General features: G+C 43.3%; 1 protein-coding gene across 3 annotated transcripts in view; it reads right to left on the minus strand.

Moving 5' to 3' along the window:
• tanc1b (tetratricopeptide repeat, ankyrin repeat and coiled-coil containing 1b) overlaps window positions 1-20245 on the minus strand; it is a 98097-nt gene that overhangs the window by 3015 nt on the left and 74837 nt on the right. For all 3 annotated transcript variants that reach the window (XM_056422893.1, XM_056422883.1, XM_056422874.1), the window contains 14 exons: window positions 18180-18411; window positions 17736-17902; window positions 15386-15993; window positions 13898-14006; window positions 13525-13647; window positions 11428-11664; window positions 11102-11287; window positions 10317-10395; window positions 3639-3772; window positions 3304-3427; window positions 2993-3168; window positions 2685-2817; window positions 1872-1963; window positions 1235-1381 (listed from right to left, as the gene is read on the minus strand). In XM_056422893.1, the coding sequence (XP_056278868.1) occupies window positions 1235-1381; window positions 1872-1963; window positions 2685-2817; window positions 2993-3168; window positions 3304-3427; window positions 3639-3772; window positions 10317-10395; window positions 11102-11287; window positions 11428-11664; window positions 13525-13647; window positions 13898-14006; window positions 15386-15993; window positions 17736-17902; window positions 18180-18411 (2547 nt within the window). The remainder of the gene's footprint in view (window positions 1-1234; window positions 1382-1871; window positions 1964-2684; window positions 2818-2992; window positions 3169-3303; window positions 3428-3638; window positions 3773-10316; window positions 10396-11101; window positions 11288-11427; window positions 11665-13524; window positions 13648-13897; window positions 14007-15385; window positions 15994-17735; window positions 17903-18179; window positions 18412-20245) is intronic.

Genomic DNA, 20245 nt, shown 5'->3' on the forward strand with positions numbered 1-20245 from the left:
AGAGTGATCAAAAAGTGTGGCAGGCACCCCCGGGTGCTGTTACTGTACAAACACACAACAGATAACCCACTGGAATCCATTTCCCCCTAATCTCCTTCTAGATTTTGGGATGATTATTATTATTATTATTAAAACATTATCAGCTGGTTTTCTACAAAAGTCAGATTTGTAACTAAGACTCGTGACTAGACTGAGCATTATGTAAACAAACTATTATGAAGAGCTTCTCTGAAGAAATAAGTATCCAGAGGTTCCAAGAAAGAAAGTCTTATGTTTTCTTCACTCATTTTTAAAATGTCCTTCTGCAATAGTCATTAATGCATCATTCTCTTCTCGGCACAGACTCTGAGTGAGCAGACAGGCGCATGTACACATTGAAAAGATTAGAGTCCACTGCCCAGTGGGCTTGTGGCTTCCTCCCTGTTGCCATCTGGACACTAACAAGCCTCCACATGCTCAACGCATTTCACAAGGAGCTCGTCACTGATTCATCTCGGCCTCAAACGTTGATGCACTGATCAGCTTCAGCTTTTAATTAAATGATGGCAAGCACTCTATAAAGTAACTGTGACCGTTGGAGGAAAAAAGGTGGGCACATTAACATATTTCACTCTTCACTATCAACTATTGTGGAAGTGTCCAAGTGAAAGAAGGACTTGTCTTCATTTCTGTGACATTGTTTCTCTTTTTCTGGACGCCAGTCCGTGCCGAGGCCACTGGCAGAATGTCCCCAGCTTTTCGGAGCTCTTCTCCTGCGCTGGCGAGCTTTATTGCTGCTTCAAGGACTGTTCTCTGCTCAGAGACCACACAAGTCACGCTGAACGGTTAAAAGTAAGAATAGAAACTAATAATTACCAACATAAATTGTTTGACATTTCTGATTAAAAGGAAAGAACCTAACAAGGAAATATGCTCTCCAACCTATCGATACTTGGTCCCTCCTCATTTGCTACTTTTTGTCTCATCTCATCTGTTACTCTTTTACCAGTGTTGTGTGCCATTATGTGTGTATGTATTGAAAGAGTGAATAAAACACATTTAATAACAGAAACAAGTGTATTCTTCAGCAAATATTAATCTATTGATGCCCCATGATATTCATTACTCACAGACAAATACAACTGTGGTGAGTGAACCACCTTTTAGAAACCGTCATGAAAGGATTGTGCTAGAAACAGCAGCACTAGCTGAGGAACAAAGGGAAAGAAAGTGGAGTGTCTCTCGAGAGGCTTACGTTGGTTTTTCTGCGACAGCGGGAGAGATTGAGGTACAGGGAGACCCTCAGGTCTTTAAATGCCTTCAGGTCGTCGCCAAAGCCTTCTCTAGGAAACTTCCTGAGGGCGTACTGGTACCTCTGGGCTGCCTCCTTCATCTTCCCTTTCTGGAGGACACATGGAGGGCAGACATGCAGTGAAGAAGAGGACCGAACCACAAGGAAAATATGGGGAGAGAAGCCGAGCCGAGATACTCAGCACATACTTCTGCAAAGCTGTTCCCCGAGCTGAGCCTTCCCTTCTCATCAATCATATGAGAATCACAGACCAATAAATAACACACACTCACACACACACATAACAACTGACAAGTTTGTCTTTTCTCCCACAAGCTCGAGCCGTTAAATGCTCGACATCAATCACGGCTCCTTTGTTAAGTGGTGCGGACCATACACATCTATTCATTTTCTGCATTTACCTGGGCTAAAAACAGGACGGTGATCACTTCATTGTTGTGCTGAACTGAATTATATCGGTCGATGTTTGTTCCCTTCCAGATGACAGGAAGCCTGACATCTCATCATAACTCAGTTTACAAGAAACATTTCGATAAGACAGGAAAGGGCTCGTTCCACTTCTGGTCCAGGTCCACGTTACCTTGTAAAGTAGGTTTCCCTCCTCCATCAGCTTCTGGAGGAGGATGATCAGGATATCAGGCTTGGACGTCGCCATGGCCCACGCTGCGTTCCCTGTGGGTGGAGAGGCGCGTCATGTCGTTGTCACTGGTGCCAACAGAACACACTGTATTCTCTGTATATTGGTACAAGGTAAAGTTACCTAAAGAGTGTACCTGATCGATCGTACGGTGACGTTCTGTAGCCTTAATGTATTGAAGGCAGTTAAGAAAGAGTTGGGAGGGAGAGAGTGAAGAGAAAAGAGGTCATGCAGGAGGAGTCATTTGTAAAGAAAGGAAAAGGTGTGAAGTGTTTTGTGACCAGATATAATTATGTGTCAATCAACTTGAAAAAGTTTTAAAGCGAGCTAAGAAAGAAGTGCGTCGGTTCTAATCATGACTTTAAAAACATAATCAGTCTTTTCTGAGACGGCAGAGTGCACCGGAGATAAGCTGCAGACCCAGATAGCTCCGTGAACGTCATTTAGCTGATAAGTCACATTCTTAAATTAGCCGAGCATAGCATGAGGGAGAAGAGGAATGGCACACGCACACGCACAAGCTGAACAGCGAGTGAAAGGCAGGAATGGAAACAAGGTTTTTTTCCGGAAACATTCCACAGAATTAGTCTGATCTGAGCAGACAGAAACGAGCTGGACATGGAAGCAAAACAGAAAAACGTAGAAAACCAAAATGCCGTTTCTATAGCCCACAGGAGGAACAGCTCACTCAGTGGTGAACTAATGGACCGCTCACACACAAACCTTTACAGTACCAGGACACAGCAGTGTGCTTACCCAGCTTGGCCCCTTTCTTCAGCAGAGTGACCACCACCGACGTGTGGCGACAGCCGATGGCTCTGTCCAGAGGCCTCATGCCGCTGTAGTCCACGTGCTCGATCACCGCTCCTCGCTCCACCAGGTACTGGACCTACACGACCGCACCGACAGTTAAACACTCCGAAACAGCGCGTTGACGGTCACGAGCTGGCCGGATGCACAGCGGTGTGTGTGCCGTCATGGCCACGGGAGGCGCTCGGTCAAGGCTGAATGAAGTCGTGTTGATGTTCGGGGTTTTGGGGCCATTTGAAACTATTTTCACTCACAATCTCTGCATCTCCATAGAAGGCAGCGAGGTCCAGCGGAGTCCGTCCATTTCTGTCCGTGTGGTCGATGACCGCACCTTTCTCCACCAGAAACTGCACAACGTTCTTCTGTCCTTTTAAACATGCCCAGCTCAGGGGGGTCAGGCCCTCCTTGTCCATCGAGGTCAAAGATGCACCTTTTGAAACCAACGACAGCCATTCAATACTTCACGTTAACACATTCTGCTCAGTCAATACATCCAGTATTGTGATTTCTTGGTGCATGACGGTATTAATGGTGGATGTGCTGTGGTGCTGATGGTGTCGCGCACCTTTACAAAGCAGAAACTCTACGGTGCTCAGGTGACCCTCGCAGGCAGCCACCATGAGGAGGGTCCGGCCCTGCTTGTCGCTGATGTTGACATCAGCACCGTGCTGCAACAGCAGCTCTGCAATCTAGGAAACAGTCAGTCAGAGAATGGCCATCAGACACATGCAGCTGCATGAGGTCATTACATTCACAGGAAACAATGAGACCAGAAGTCGCTCTATGGGCCGGACATCTACAAGTAAACATAGACAACAATCCAATCCCACACGAGGTGTCGCTGCCGTGTGACCGCTGTGGTTACAGAGTGATGGTTTGTCTGAAGTCGGTGGGTCTCACCTGCCAGTGTCCCTGTCTGACGGCGCAGAATAGAGGAGACACCCCCCGCCGGTTGAACTGCTGCACCACCGCCCCCTGCCCCAACAGGAAGCTGCAGACCTCCATCTTCCCCCGGCCGGCTGCTGCCGTCAAGGCTAAAGAGAGGATGAAGGAGGAGCCGTTAGAATCTGAAGTCGTCCTGACTTCTTCATTTAGATCTGTAGAGGAGCAACGTACGGTAAGGGTGGCGTACCGTCGTGAGATTAGAGTGGAATATAAAGCATCACGCTTAAGCCAGAGAGGATACTGGGTAGCAAGATTAGTGACAATAACAATATGTACAGTACACACGGACGTATTCATCAAGGCTCTTTAGCAACCCAATCCCTCTTGTTCTTCAACGACGAGGAGAGAAAAGCGAATGCTTGGCGCTAATTGAGATTATAAACAGACAATTACGATATGCTTATTAAACTCATTAAAATTCTGCCTCAAGCTCCCCGGGCCTTGTACAGAGCGAAGCCTTACATGTTCTGCATTACCAGACAAACATTAGACAACTGAGTCAAACAAGTGTGCAAAACACCCGTTCTTATTTATATTCTGTATCTTTTTTTCAAAACACGATTAACTGGATTTAACCGTGTCAAATTCATTCCGAACAAAAAGAAGAACAACGTAATTGTGCTTGTATTCGGGTCTGGGAAGAAAATCAAAAGACAGATTCTGGAAATGTTCAACGCTTGCAGTTAATCTGCGGCTGCTGGCGTCCGGCAGCAGATGGGCGGGGCCTAAACGAGCGCCGCTTGTCAAAACAGAGCGAGATCCTCCGTAAGGACCGGAACAGCTCTTCTCTCATATTCACCTCGGAGAGATTTAAGGTGCTGCTGAGCCTCCAGATCTGACTGACATCATCCATCTGGACCAACAGTCATAAAGGCCAAACAATCCCGCCCTCCATCTGCTCTGCAGATGGAAATCCTCCCACAGCACAACGGAAAACAATGATGTAGAAAGGCTAAATCTAGGCTGAGTTGAGGCTTCAGAGAGCAACGTTAGCAGCACCTGGGTTACACTGAACACACCATCAACAGCTGGTGAAAGGGACGCCTGTTGTTACATCACGCAGTGTATCCTGAGGAGCTCTCACTACATTCCCATATCTTCATGAGCAGATGTTATGAACTTTTCTTCCTCCTTCTTCTACATGTGGCCATTCTTTGTTTCAGTTCGACGTGCAACTTCTTGTCTATTCTGGCCAAATTTGTAATCTTCGCACATGTGTTGTGAGCTGATCATCAGCCTCGTCTCCACTCTGCCTTCAGAGCAGCAGCGTCCTGACGGAGGAGGAGACTCTGAATCACCATCTGATGAGACGGATTTACAAAGTAAACACATAATGTCTTTATCCACCAACACTTCACTTCTAGGCCGGAGTAACCCAAGACACGCCAACGAAGAGGTCGTGACTAGGGTTGGGTACCGAAACCCGGTGCCAATATGGTACCGGTTCCAATACAATCGGTATTACCCGGACCGAAACGCAACGCACATTGTGGTGCTTCTTTCCGGTGCCTGAGCCGATTAAAATTGAAAAAAACTATTGTTGTGAACTTCTCTGGTGACTCCGCCCTGTCAGCAGGTTATGATAGCCTCTCATATTTAACTTTGACAGCGGAGGCTGCGCCTTGTGCAGTGTTGCCAGGTCCGCGGTTTTCCCGCGGAATTGGGCTACTTCTGAAGTGTTGCCGCGGGTTGAATTTTTTGTCCGCTGGTTCGGGTAGACCTATTTTGCATGCAAATTACATGGATATCTTTAAATAAAAATCCATATTTTAAATGAAATAATTTATTTATACCCAAATCCTACCAAACTGACTCCAGATCAGCACATACACGCCGACACATCCGCGCAGTGCCTTCGATCTCCGGGACCTTGTCCGTCACCATGGAAACATTGTCACGTGACATCTAAGCACTTTGGTGCTAGTGACGTCACGGAGCCCCGAACCAGAGTCTATAAGTAGAAGTGATTTCCAGCAAAGCAGCAGGGATTTGTGAATCTCACAGGAGCGGTGGGCGATAGGCGGTTCAGAATCGCCTACACGGGAGGAGCGATTCATAGGCGAGTATGATTATGAATCGCCGACCTCCCCAACGGGGTGGGACGGTTTGGCGAGAATCACCTCGTGTGATTACTCCTACACCCCATCCCGGGGTGGGTTTGGTTCTGTGGGATTCACAAATGGGGCCCTTTTAACCCCTTAGTTTAGTTTAGTTTATTTTAGTTTAGTTTATTTCGATCAGCAAAATATACAACAATCAGAATTCAACAAAAGAAGAAAGTGGCTGACCGAAAGGGTCGAGGCTGAAGCTATCTAGCTTATAAGTGCCCTAACCTATGATTTCTCAAAAAAACTTATTTCAAAGAACCATATATATATATATATATATATATATATATATATATATATATATATATATATATATTAGTGCTGTGAAAAATAACGCGTTATGATTAAATTACAGGATTTTTTTTTTTTTTTTTTTACGCATTTAACGCATGCGCAGAATGAGCTTCCAATCGGTCTGTTGTTGGTCGTCTCTACAGCAGCATGTCATTCTGTCTCTACGTGTCGCGTTAACACGACTCCGATCTCCGTCTCGCGCGCGCCGCAGAGCTCCGGTGCCGGCGCCTGACGAAAAAAAGTCACTTGCATGAAGGAGTTATGCTTAGGACACCAACATGGTTAGCAGCGGTACTGGACATGGACTTTAAAAGCAGTGTATATGGTTTGGCACGGGCATATTTTGAGTTCTGATATTGGGCTGGTTTCTGGGCTGGTTTTGTCACACAGACCTGGCAACCCTGGCCGTGTGTGACTACGTGAGCCCGTGTCGAGCACACCAGCGTCAGGCTGGGCGCGATGGGGAGACCGTCACCGGTCCCCCTGAACACGTGGAGACCGATTATGACGAGCAGCCTGAACTCAGATTAGTACCGTAACGTTGACTGAAAGTCTTGCATTCATAAAAGTAGGCCAAGAAATAATAAATTAGCCATTATAACCATGCTTAAGCTAGCTCGTAGCTAGCACGAGCTACAAGCGTGACAGTCTGCTAGCAGATGTGTTGATGTCCAGCGGTCCCGGCTGTATACCCGGTGTTACCGGGAATATAATGACGGAGGAATAAAGACCGTGGGGCATCACTTTGTTTCAGTGGAACTCTCGCTGTCAGAAGCAAAACTTTATTTGTCACGTGTCCTCTTCAGTACCTCTGATTGGTTGTTCTCTTTGCCCATCAAAACAGTGACAGGATTAACCCTATAAAGTCTGCACATGACAATACATATCACATCATATAATGGAGAACATATATTGTGTATGTTAACAGTCTGATATCCGTTGTGTGTCAGTGCTCCATGATAACGGCTTCTACAGGGAATATGGCCAAAGAGGTTTTTAATGTCCTCATTGTGCGTTTAAAATAAAAAAGTATCGGTTCAGGCACCGTTTAGGCACCGGTATCGTTTTAAAAGTACCGGTTTAGCACCGGTATCGGAAAAAACCCAAACGATACCCATCCCTAGTCGTGACCTGGCCTTTCAACAACAACTTTGCAGATCCATTAAACAACAAGGAGCTGTTTTACCAACCACGATTAAAGGCTCTAAATATACATTTCTAACCAGAGTTAGGACAGTTGGGACTTTTCTCATGTTATAATTTATCTGTTGGTTAGTTTCTAAAATAATAAATAATTAAATTAAGTATAATTTGACTGAACAAAATGTCAATTACATAAGGTTACAGGCAACATGTTAAAGAAACTGAAACATTGACTTGTCATTTGTAAAATGGATGGTTGTTTTGGACTTTTTTTAAAGAAATGTATTTCCACTGAGCACACAAGCAAACGTTGCCTCTGTGAACCCCATGGATATTATCGGAAACGTTTCAGTTAACATTTGACTGCTCCACATTAAAAGAAATAAAACCAGTACATTCCAGCAGCTCCCGAACTGAAAGTTACATTTCCCATTTATTTCGGAGCATTTATTCATGCGTCAACTTCCTGTTTAGAAGCACGAGTTTGGATGAAGAATCTTTTCTTCAAGATGCTGATGAATATAGCCTTTAACAAAAGATCTTTTCATCGATGAACACAGGGTTGGCTTCAGCGCTCACAGGAAAAATGCAGGTGTTTGTCACTTGATGTGAGAATAAAGAAAAAGAAGAGAATAAAGAGTATTCAGAATGCGTCCCCTAAATTGAAGCCATGCTAACTACAGCAGCATGAGGGTCGTCTCTCCACGAGCTTAAGACCCCGCCAAATAAAGCTCGATCAGCATGAACTCAGAAACTCAACAAACACAAGAAGACAAACAAATGAAGGCTACAAATAAATTGGGATCCTGTCTCAAATAATATAAATAAACTCTCATCCAAATGGATTATTGCCATGACAACAGCTGACAAGCATAATATGCATCGAGGCATCCACTGGCTACTGCTTTTTTCCTACATTGTTATATACATATTTGTTTTTTAAGATGAGTATAACAAAAAGACAGAGGATGGTCTCTACCCATCTGTACGTCACAGGGGATAAACACAATTATCATTAATGATACATGATTTACAAAAGATTACTCTCCTGCAACACGAGGACGTGTTGATCTTTGCGTTGAGCCTTCACCTCAATGATTCTTTGCAGGCAAATTACCTTTCTTTGCATAACGATGAAGTGTTTGGCGTCCTAAAAGGGGATTTAAAAAAGATGGAGCTTCCACAGCTGTGCAATTCCATCCGCCTCTATTTAAACACAGGAGATATTAGGCCTATTTGCATAGAGATGAAATATTCCATTGAATTTTAAATATGAAATTCATCTTCACACAGACAGGTTATTATCGGAGAATTGTTTTGGAGACAGCGATGAATGGACGTGTTTAGAGGGGATATTGCGAGTCGTTGTCGGTTTTGGCATTCTGTTACCAGGTTGGATTATTACATCTTCCCGCTGCATGGTAGGAAAGGCATTTGAAGTGAAACTGATATTTAATAGAATGCTGCTCAGCGCTGATCATTTCTGTTGTTTGCATCCAGCCAATATGGGCAGAGTCGTTTTCACACCGTGAACTCTACAAAGCTGCATCTCTACCTGGAAAGCCACAAAATGTTCACTATGCGTCTGCAGGAAATACAACCTGGTTTCCCCGCAAGCACAACCCAGTCTGAATCTAGTTTTAAACGACAGATTTCGCCAGATTGGTTCAGAAATATTTGAATATCCGGTCATGCCGAGGGTTTCGAGGTCACTTTGTTTCAGGTCAGTGGCGCTAGAGCGAAGCTCGGCAACTTCCATTTGCTACCTGTGGCCTCATATTTTAATACTTTAGAAGGCATACAAAGAGGGTGCTGCTTGTGATTTAACATCCACATTGTAAATAGAGCTGAGAGAGTTTAGAGGTGTGGTTACTATATGTGTGGTTACAATAATCATGTCCAGGTTACATCTCAGGTTTAGTAATGTGACTCAAAGCTTTGTTCAGAGGCAGATGTTACGATTTCACCAGAACACAGATTCCAGTCATCAGCGGAAACAGAGCAGCAGTTCCACAAAGGGATATTTCAGGGGGACGGCTCTCTGTCCAGGACAGTAATAAGGTCTGAAGTCCTGCAGTCATTCTGCAGAACACAAGCAGCAGTTAACCACACTGTGGACAGCCTCCGCACTAATAGGCTGACCTACATTCCTGTGGCACCAAACTTTTAGTGCTGAATCCTGCTGGGTTACAACTGAGACAGGCATAAAAATGACTAGTATTAAAATTCTCCTTCTGCAAAAAAAATCTATTCTAGTATGATGATGCACAAAACACGCATCGAACACTATTGTCAAACAAGAAGCGGTGCGATACGAACATGTAGAGCTTGAATTGTGTCTCAAAGAAAAAGCTCACGTTGAAGATGAGAGACAAACATTTAAAAATGTATCCAATATTTCAAAAACCTTCACAAAGAATATTGCAGCTCGAACACTGTGTCTGAAACTCGGATAATGTCGAAGAAATATATGTAGTACTTAAACAGGGATCAAGAAAACAAAGCACATGTGTGAATAAATATTCTTATGGCCACATATGGGTCCATTCTTTGTAAATATTGCTCTTGACTACTTTGTCCAGCTCTCTTTTTTCGCAGTTTCACAGCTGGAAGTGGAGAGAAAAAAAGGTTCTGCTAATGTCAACAACTACATCTAAGTGGATTATAAATAATATGTAATTAGTTTATACCTAAATGTGGTCTACAATACAACCAGCATCTGGTAGACTGACTTGAAATGTCCCAACTGTTAACAATATCTAAACACAGAGCACCAAGGGAGACTGGAGCTGAAATCCAGCGGCATGTTGGGAAATCATCGTTCAGAGGAAATGCTGTGTTGACAAAACTCAAAGTAGAAACCCACATGAGCCACAGTAAGTAATGCTTTTACCAGAAAGCGAGGGAAAACTTGGAATAGCCATAAAAACGCACACAGGTTTGAGATGAGCGTCACATCAAGCCGAGAGCATTACTGTGCAGGAGAGACACACACACCTCCGCTCACAGCAGTGAGGTCCAGAATGTTAAAGCAGCAGGTGATGATACGAGGGAGCCCCGTAATGCAAAAAGATGGATGAACACATACCTGTCTCTCCCCACAGAGTGTCATGGCTATCGATTTGCACGGCGTGCTCATTATTCACTGCCAGCAAGCCTCTCACAACCTGTCAGAAAAGAGAAACTTGGATTAATGGCATACTGTTTCAGCAAAAGATATCAAATAAATCTTCGAGGTTCTACAAAATGCTAATTTTGAAGCAGAATAGCAACAAATGGGATACAGCTGGTGGAGAGAATTCTTCTTAATCAATCGCAGCAGACGAGACAGCCACTTGTCCCTGAACCACTGGAGAAGAGTATGTGAGTTGAGTCCAATCTGATTAATACTTTAACGGGGTCTCCGTCTGCATGTGGGTTGACAGCTTAGCTTGGCCCAGTTCTGTTACTCTGAGCCGGGCCTCAGGATCCCATTCCAACTAATAAGGAAGCCAAAATAAACCTTAAGCCTGCGACACACCTGGGCAGCAATCACTGAACCCTGCTTTCAGACATATGCGGCTCAAACCCCAAGTCATCTTCACTGAGAACAAGATCGTATCTATAGCTACCTCCGCTTTCTGGAATAGTTTGTGAAAACGCAAAGAGAAGGTGCTGTTGTAAAGTCAGAAAAAAGCTAAACGTGGAGTACATCTTTGGAAAGATGTTTTGTTTTGTATGTGTGTGTGTTAGTTTTTGTCATTCAACTTTATCTCTTTTTGTCATCAGTATTGTTTATTTATCATATTCTTGTTTTTCCTGTACGTGGTGAGGGTGCTGGTCGGGGTGGACTGTGTGTGAAGTAAAACGTGTGCGTGTGTGTGTGAGTCCGACCTGTGTGTGTCCCATGCTGGATGCCGCTATCAAAGCCTGCTGCAGAGCTTTGTTCTTCAGAGCACAGTCCTGCTGCTGCCCTTCACCACTCCATTCCAGCTCCAGCAGGTACTGGATAATCTCTGGGTGTCCTCGGAGAGCAGCGTGGACCAGTGCACACTGGCCACTCTTGTCTACATGATCAACCTGGTGGGAATACAACAAGGTTAGTTTTACCTGGGATAAATGTACTGTGTGTTGAAATAGCTTTTGAGTGATGTACTGCAGCAATATGAAGTCTTAAAACGAGTCATAAAACTAGAGGGTGAACCGTGTGGGCTCCTTACCTTGCTCCCTCTCTTGCAGAGCAGCATGACAAGTCCCACGTGTCCTGCAGCGGCTGAAAAGCAGAGGGGGTTCATGCCATTTTCGGACACCACGTCTACGCTGGCCCCAAACTCCAACAGCAGGAAGGCAATTTCCTGATGACCGAGGTGGCACTGGACGCAAAGCACCGGCGCGTTGTTCAGGACCTCTGTGCGGTAATTCACGTTCGCTCCACCAAGCATCAGCAGACGGCTCACCTGATTGTACAAATAAAAGGCAAACACAGACAGCTGGTGTTGGAACAACGTGGATACAAAGTGTTACCACCTGCAGCTCCTATGTCAAAGTTTCCTTTGAAATTGAATTCAAGATTGACCCCCGCTGACCCCTATGAATGGATTTATTTGATCTTATATGTTGACTGTTGATTGTTTTTGATTGTTGTTGTTTTGTCTGTCTAATGTGTACACACCGGCCGCCAAGACAAATTCTTCGTGTGTCTAAGACACGTAGCAAATAAATGTTTCTGATTCTGATTAATGTAATTTTAAAAAGGAGGAAACAGAAGACTGACAACATGCTGTCATGCTGTGATTTTTTAGGTAAAAAAACATAATCTTGCTGTTTTTAAACCATGTCAAGTCTACTCCATTTTATTTACTGTATATAGCTAAATATCAGAAATCAAAGGTTTGCTTTACAATGTGTAGGGAATAAAACACCCTCTGTCCTTACACCCTCTGTCCTTACACCCTCTGTCCTCCTTTTAAAGAGGTAACAAATGGAAGAAACTGCAAAAAGCAACAGATGAGGGATCCTCTCCCAGGACGTGCAATAGATGTTGTGTGTAAAGAAAATAACAAAATAGCTCAATTGCAACATGGAAAATAAAAATGACAATCATTACATTCGAACACATATAAAGAATATATGTGAAGGATCACGTGAATCCTTATGCACTCATTATTCTAAAAATAATCTAAACCCAAGCAATTTATGACTTAGTGAACACTAGGAACAAGGACTAGTTTAAACAGCAGCAGAATCTAAAACTCAGACTCCAAATACATGTGATGTTCTCCCCCTAATTTCACTGCCAACATTTCTATTGCTTTAGCTTCGGCTCTTTTTCACCAAGCAAAGGTCAGACACCAAATAAAGTGGTCACATTCGATTGAATGCAATTATTAAGTGCGTTGCTCTCTTCCTCAATGAGGAAATCAATAATGAATGCCGAGTCAAACAGAACCACGGAGCCACATGAGGATCCGACAACATGAAATTAAATTGTGTATTTTTCGTTGGATCCACTGTGGAATGAATTAACAGCGATTCTCATTTTTCCCCCCAAAGGACAGAACAAGGTCATTCTGTAAATGTCTCTGAGTGATGGTATACTTCACACACAATAATTCACAAATGGACATTGAGGATGACAACAAGTGATGGAATACCACTGAAATACTACAATATGCGGGATCATTTAGCTTGAAGCCAGAATACATCATTGTGACATAATCGAGGAAAGGCCAATACTCCCCCCTTCAAAACCAAACTAGAAGAGCTCCAAAAGCAACAAACCATTAGTAGAATATCCGAGGACTCAAACATGGAACTGAATATATGGATAAATACAGACTGTTTTTAATGGTAATTTCTAAAGTGAATCTCTTCTAAGTTCATCCCCATAAGTATGTGGAAGGAACAGATAGTTTATAATAATCACAACGTAATTGCCATTTGTGGAAGTACAAGAGCATTCAGGGAGGACATGTTAGTTCTTCATGTGTCACTGATAATGCCCGGTATACTAATCATCAGTTTGAGTGGGTTTTAGTGATATATTAATTTTTGACTTTTTGATTCATCAATCAATCAACTAGTAAGAACAGTACTATTACTAATCAAAATTAAAGTCTAAAATATGAAGGAGTGTCTATTTTAAGATACCAGAATCTAGAGCAATGTTCTCAAATTGCTTGTTTGGTCTTACCACCAATCAAAAACCTGGCATAGTATTGAGAAACCGGAATTAGCGGATGTTTCATCAACCAATCAGCTACTGGGCTGATTGTTTTAGGTCTAACTGACACACAAGAGCTGGAGAACATCTTTACCTTGACGTTGGGTGTGTACAGATTCCTCAGAGAGGCCAACGCTGCAGAAAGGCCGTCAGCACTGCAGCTGATCCACAAAGCCTGCAGCACACTGGATGACACACCCGTTCTCTTACTCAGCCCCTACACACACACACACACACACACACACACCAATGCATATTTGAATGTACAAAGATAAAAACACACATACATAAAGTCAATGGACTTGAGGTAAACAAGCATTTCTCTTCTCATCTCGTAGCGTATCCTCTGGTGAACTATCCTCACACGAAAGATACACAAAATAAACAGAACACGATGGCAATTCCAGAAAGGATTGATTTCAATTAAAGATGAATGTGGAGCGCATGCGTAGCTTCCTTGGCTGTACCTTGAAGATGTGTGCTTTGAGGATGTGGTGTCCCAGCTCCATCGTCTGCTGACGATTAAGTTTCCCCTCTTGGCGGGAAAGCATGAACGCCATAAGAGCGTGACCAGTCCTGTGGGAGGAAACAACAGAGACGATACTCGGCTATGAAGGACAATAGGTACTAAACTGAATAACAGCAGAACACATGGAGATTTCCCGTTGCTTTGGTAAATGAATGTGAATAAAATGTTTTCATAATATAGTCTCATCTGGTTTTGAGCTTCAGGATAAGTTTATCTGGCCCCCGTGAACATGGAAATTCTCATTTATGTTGGCCATGAAGAGCGCAAGGGAAGAGTGTAAAACCCCTGGGTTCTCCCTTTAATATCCAGTCAGGCACTTTGCCATTAATTAATGCCAAACTTCATTAAAAGGACATGCATGATTGCAGATCGCTTTGATCTGGTTAAAATGATCTCTATTGGTGCCCTGGCACAGACAGAGAGGCAGTGAGGAAAGCTTTTGTCAGCATGTGCATTCCCTTTGCCAGAGTCTTTGTTTTTTAATGGCGAGTTGGAAGGTTGTGAATGACCAGAATATGAAGCTCGACTCGGGTCCATTTAGAAACACCACTGTGTGAGCAGAGGTGCAACGGACGAGCGGCCAGTGACATCATCCAATCTGTGAATTGTGAATGATTGAAGTCTCTAATGTGGGCGAGGGGCTTCCAGAATTACAAGTAGGTAGCATTACTAAAGCAGATACACCCAAGAAAGGCACACTGATCACTTTCTGCAGATTGAAGTTTCTTCTAGAAACTCGAGTAGAATACACGGGAGATTCCCACAAATGCTGCATGATGTCAAATATTCAGGACTAGTTTAAGACTTTTTTCAACTTGTTTTACAGTATAACCTTTTTAGTGAGCAGGAACACACACAAACAAAATGAGTTTTACAAAATGTATCCCATATATATTTTTCTTGTGAATGTTGAATGCTCGTGACAAAATAAAATATAAATGTATAAAATAGCGACTGCGTTATGAAAAGTGGGTTATGAACAAATACCTGGAACATCTCAAAGCCAATTTCCTCGCTGACCTCAACATATGAATCATTCTGCATTTCCTGATGATAATCTTTCATTTATTCTCTACAAATAGTCCTCTTCAGTCCACTTTTAATGCAATGGGTTGGCCATGATTCACATATCATTAATAACTAATTCAGAGCCAGAAGTAGAAACCTCAGGGACAAACAACATGATTTTCTTTCATGAGTGCTGTTTGCATAATATTTGAACTCAAAGGGCTGAATTCGTAACAGTTTACTCAGAAAATAATGCTGTAAGGACATTATGATAACAAGCCTCCTACATTTTAATAATGTGCCTACTGTATTGTAACTATCCTCATGTCCTGAATTACAGGTTGTTTTTTCTAGATGCACTACAGACTTGAGAACTGCTGAGTTTCTGCATTAGCTGAAAAAGGCAAAGAGGACAGACCTGGGGTCACAGAGAAAGTCCGTACTCTCTCCATCAGCTCTCCACACCAGCCACTCTCTGAAGGAGGGGTGGCAAAACATGCGCGTCTTGTCCCGCCGTTTGATGAGGAAGCACGAGAGCACCTCCATGCGTTGTTGGAAGTCCTCCCATTGCAGCTCCCCTTGGATGAAGACGGCGTTGATGGCTTGGAACAGCTGGTCGTCGGTCATGGGGTGCAGTGAGGCGAGGGCCACATTGAGGACGGGCAGCGAGCGCTCAAAGGCTGAATTGGTCATGAACTTCATGTTGCACTGTAACTGGTAGAGCTCAGCCAGCGAGACGGGCACGACTTTGTAGCTGGCACTCTTGATCACCAGGTGACCTCTCTCAAACAGATCCAGGGTGAGTTTGAGATACAGGTAGGAGCCCTGGCTGCGGGAGATCAGGTGGCTACTGAGCTTGCCGACTGTGGTCGGGTCGGCTTTGCCATTCAGGCTGATATTGTTCATGATATCCTTGCTGCCGTTGATGCGGTACTGGATATAAGCATTGAGGTCGTTGCTTATCTCTGTGTTGTCGGAGAAGTCATCCAGAGAGATCTTGGAGAAGGACAGAAGGCTGGTGATCTCCTGTAGAAGAGACATAGTAAAGACAGTCAGTGACATATAAGAAGTCACATTTCCATGCTCTTTGAAAATTAGTATGAGAGAATGTACTACTTAAATCTCAAAACCCGCATAACAATAAGTAGTTTTCCACTCGTCGTGTCTGCAATATAAATTGTGTTCTTCACTACCACAACAGACCCATCGAGAAATAATGGCTTCTGTGTGTTTATTATCAGAGGGCTGCTTTGAACAGTAGGGGAGCAAACATGCCGAGCTATCAGGCTAAAGCAGAAACTTGTTACTGTTGGAAATGTGGCTGTGAGGAAAAAACAGGACTGTGAAAGTGAGTATTAAGAGGCAGGGGATGGCTGGAATGGTGCAGAGCAACAGGAATACTTCAAACAGAGGTCTGAGCCAGAGCTCACATTTCAATCTCTGTCCTGGGGGTTTGAGAAATCAATGCACCGTAATCCTCCAATCCTCTGCCTGTCGGAGGCTAAAAAAAAACATTTCCTCAGTGAGATAACACTTCACTCTTCCTCATCACGACAGGGTACAGCAAATACACACACGTGAACGTGTGTCCGCACATGCACAGAGTCACTGAATCGCACTGATTCTAATCCACGAGGTGGTTGAAGTGCAAGCAACACCTCACCGATAGGCCAGATATTAGTCCAGCAAGCAGAAGCCAACACCCTGAACCCTTCTACGGGGCTGACATCCGATTTGTTGGCTCCAAGTAACACAACCCTGACCCTTTCATGACACTTCTATGCACAAATATGATGCAAACTGAGTAGTATTTCTTCATGGATTCCATTGAAGATGGATTATTATGTGGTCCTCGCAATGCTATAGAAATGATTCATCCTGTTTTTTATATTGACTATTTATTACTACGAACAATGTGCCATGAAAAACTGGCTGACGACTTAAGAGGCTGTGACACAAATTCCCTTCAATTTAAAAACTGTTCCACTGTGTCAATCAGAGTCGACAGAGCTACACCTAACTTGCTTTGTGTCCAGTCAACAGACAGCCGGAGAAATCTTTCCACCCCACAAACGGACCCTGACGGATTAATAGAGGTGAATACATAAGAGCATGAATACAAAATGTCACTGTTACAATAGATTGATTTAGCATATCCACAGACCCTCTGCATAAACCGAATATTAATTAGATTCTGACTCGCAGGATGAAAGCAAATGGGCAGATCTTGGTTTTCAGTGAGTTTCATACTGATCACAGCCAAGAAAATCAGACGTTGTGTCTCATCGGCGTGTCAAAACCTCAGTGTGAGTCCGACACAGGCGCGGCACATCCCTGTAACTGGTAGACCTCGTGTCTCTTTACACAAGTGAGTCAGCTCTCCGTGACTGACTGCTGCTTCCCTGTCATACAGGCTGGATTCCTGGGTCACTGATACTTCAGTTCCCTCTTGAATGTTCCAGGATATGCTTGACAGAAATTCCTCTGTAGAGACTTTCCCACTTGTCAAATCTTCAGGGTGAGTGAGAGTATCAAGAAGTGGCGGAAGATCTGACTTGAGCTTTGTTAGGTTTTACAATCATATTGAGAACATTTTTCCAATGCACTAACCCTCTGTAAGAAGCTGATTTTAACCCTCCCTTGACACAAGCTAGTACATTTGAAATGTTGAACACATATAAATATTGATAATTGGTATTCATATCTGATATATGTCAACTATATAAAACAATGTTTTTTTAATTTTTTACAAATGAGCTCTTCCTTACCAGTAAATTGACCCGGACTGTGACCACAAGTTTCAGCCAGGAGGGAAACTTGGCAATGATCTTCGTGATGAAGGAGGCGATGGTGTCTCCAGAGTCAGGCTTATGGAACTCGGCTTCGTTCAACCCGTCTATCAAGATGATGTGATCCTCATCTGGAATCCTCCGCTCTGGAAACACACACAATAACCAACTAAGGTCAGACGATGGGCAGCGAGGTGCAACTCTTACTGTGACAGTTCAGTTCAACTTAACTTCACCGTGGCCTGTGTGCAGAGTGGTGCTTTATTTCAATGCAGTAAATAAACTTTTTCTTTCAGAGGTGTGCTGTGTAATTATTTGGCATTATAATATGGTATTTTCTTTATTTAAAAGAGGGGAAAAAAGTCACCCGGAAACATGAAATAATCTAATATAAATAGTATCATAAATATAATGGTGTTTTACCGTTACGAAGGCTGGTTAGTGGCTCAAGGACCCCCCTCCGGAAAGCGGCCAAGGGGTCCTGGACACAGGAGCGCAGACTGAGCATGCTCTGGAGGTGGGGCTCTTTCAGCAACATCTCCCGGTACGCACTGAGCTGGTGTGCTCTGCACAGCAAGGCAGCGATACTGTGCACAAACTCTGGGACGAGGCACGTGTACGTGTTATCTGCCTGGCAGTAGTGATATGCCACCACCTGGAACACAAAGAGGAGAGAAAGACAGAAGAAGCCATAGTTATTTCAGACTTTAGGCGTATTAAAAACATGTCAGAGTAATAAAGGTTCATTAGTTTTGGCTTTAGCAATGAAAAAATGTGCAACGCTGGAAACGCTCAAAAACCTCAAAGCATTTGCAAAATCCGACTGCCTTGTTGATTTAATAACAACATTCTGTGGATACAGTCTTGAATCTCTTATTCATACTCCGCTTCCAGAAAGACACATGTGGTCTCTTCAAATAAGTAATAAAAAAAAATTCTGAAGGGGTGATAAAGTAATTGGGCAAATGCCGAAAACCTCAAATAAACTCGACTATAAAAAGGAGCCAGTGGATCCCAGGTGTAGCTCTAAAAGGAGTATCTTGTCTTTCTGAAGTTGCTGCAAAGTTCCAAGGAGGTCTGATTGAAAAAGAACAGGGTGGGACAAGAATTGGGGAAGAAGCAAAGAGAGAGATGCCCTGGGGATGTGTGACTTTGTTCTAATTACAGTCCAACCTGGAGGAGCTGACACACTTCCCCGATCAGCAGGAGGAGGAGTAGCTGACTCTGCTGCTGCTGCTGCCTATTGTTCAACAATGATGACCAGCTTCTGAAAAATAACCAACTAAAGGACTTGCTTTTAAGCCAAACCACAGTAACATCGTCATGTGTATTATATGTCCAACATTTGTAATGAAGTAAATACAAACCACATTAACTAATATATCCACTACAAGCTGCATGATGTTGACAGTGACTTTGAGATCTAAAACATGACGAGGTAGGAACAATAATACCAAACAATCCAGAGCCCCGTGATACAAACAAGTCGTTATAAATGAAACCCTGGGGTTGGAGCACCAGTGTTTCACTACAACATCAACTCGTTTTCTCCAGATGTGTGTTCTTTATGTAAAGGTCTTTGTATGCTGATGTGATAGTCAGAGAAGTAGGTAACTCAGAGTGAAACTCACAGAAAAAAACATCATCCTAGAATAGCCATTTAATTCCATGAAATCAAATTAGCTGTGACTTTTAAAGAACATCATATTCCAGAGGAAACAGACTGCTCAATGCTCTTCTCTTGGGGCATTGAGTAACTGAATGTACAATAAATGAAAGTTACCTGCCATTTGTAGAAATACAATATATCTTGCCTGACAAAGACTGCAGTGGTAGTTAGTGTCCAAGTCATGTCCACTACTGCCTCATAAATAACCAATAAGCATCCAACCAATCTGATGCAAAACTCTGCAGTGCACCTGCAGCCATGTATGAACCGGCACAGAAAAGAATCTGTTGTCGAGAAACAATGCCTAAAACGTGCCTCTGGAATACGGGTGAGAAATTAAATTGCGATAGACGATAAAATGTAACGCCTCAGTGCCCCTGTTATGAGACCGCTTTCAAATCAATGATTAAAAAGAACTGACAGACTTTGACAGAAGCTGCTCAGAGCCTCAGTATTCACACATCACTGAGCGCCTGTTGGAAACAATTCACCCGATAATTAGCTCGAGGGATATCGCTTGGGTTTATTGACATTAAGATGAGCATCAGTGGCATAAAGTCAAATGACTGGTACATGACATGTTGCATTTCCTGTGGCATAGGCAAACTGTACAGGATGTATTTCATGCTCCATTTCACTATTAAGCAGGTATCCATGACAGGGCAGGAGTATTAACTGAAGGTGTTACAGGGACACCTGGATGTAAGCACCAACGAGTCCCATTAGAAATCTGTGTCACCGCTCAAAAAGAGATAACAACCCACAATCAAAAAGGTATTCAAATGAAGTGAATGCCATTGTGGATCTGAATCCTCTGCAA

The sequence above is a fragment of the Pseudoliparis swirei genome, chromosome 2 (assembly GCF_029220125.1).
Source record: "Pseudoliparis swirei isolate HS2019 ecotype Mariana Trench chromosome 2, NWPU_hadal_v1, whole genome shotgun sequence".
NCBI classification, from domain to species: Eukaryota; Metazoa; Chordata; class Actinopteri; order Perciformes; family Liparidae; genus Pseudoliparis; species Pseudoliparis swirei.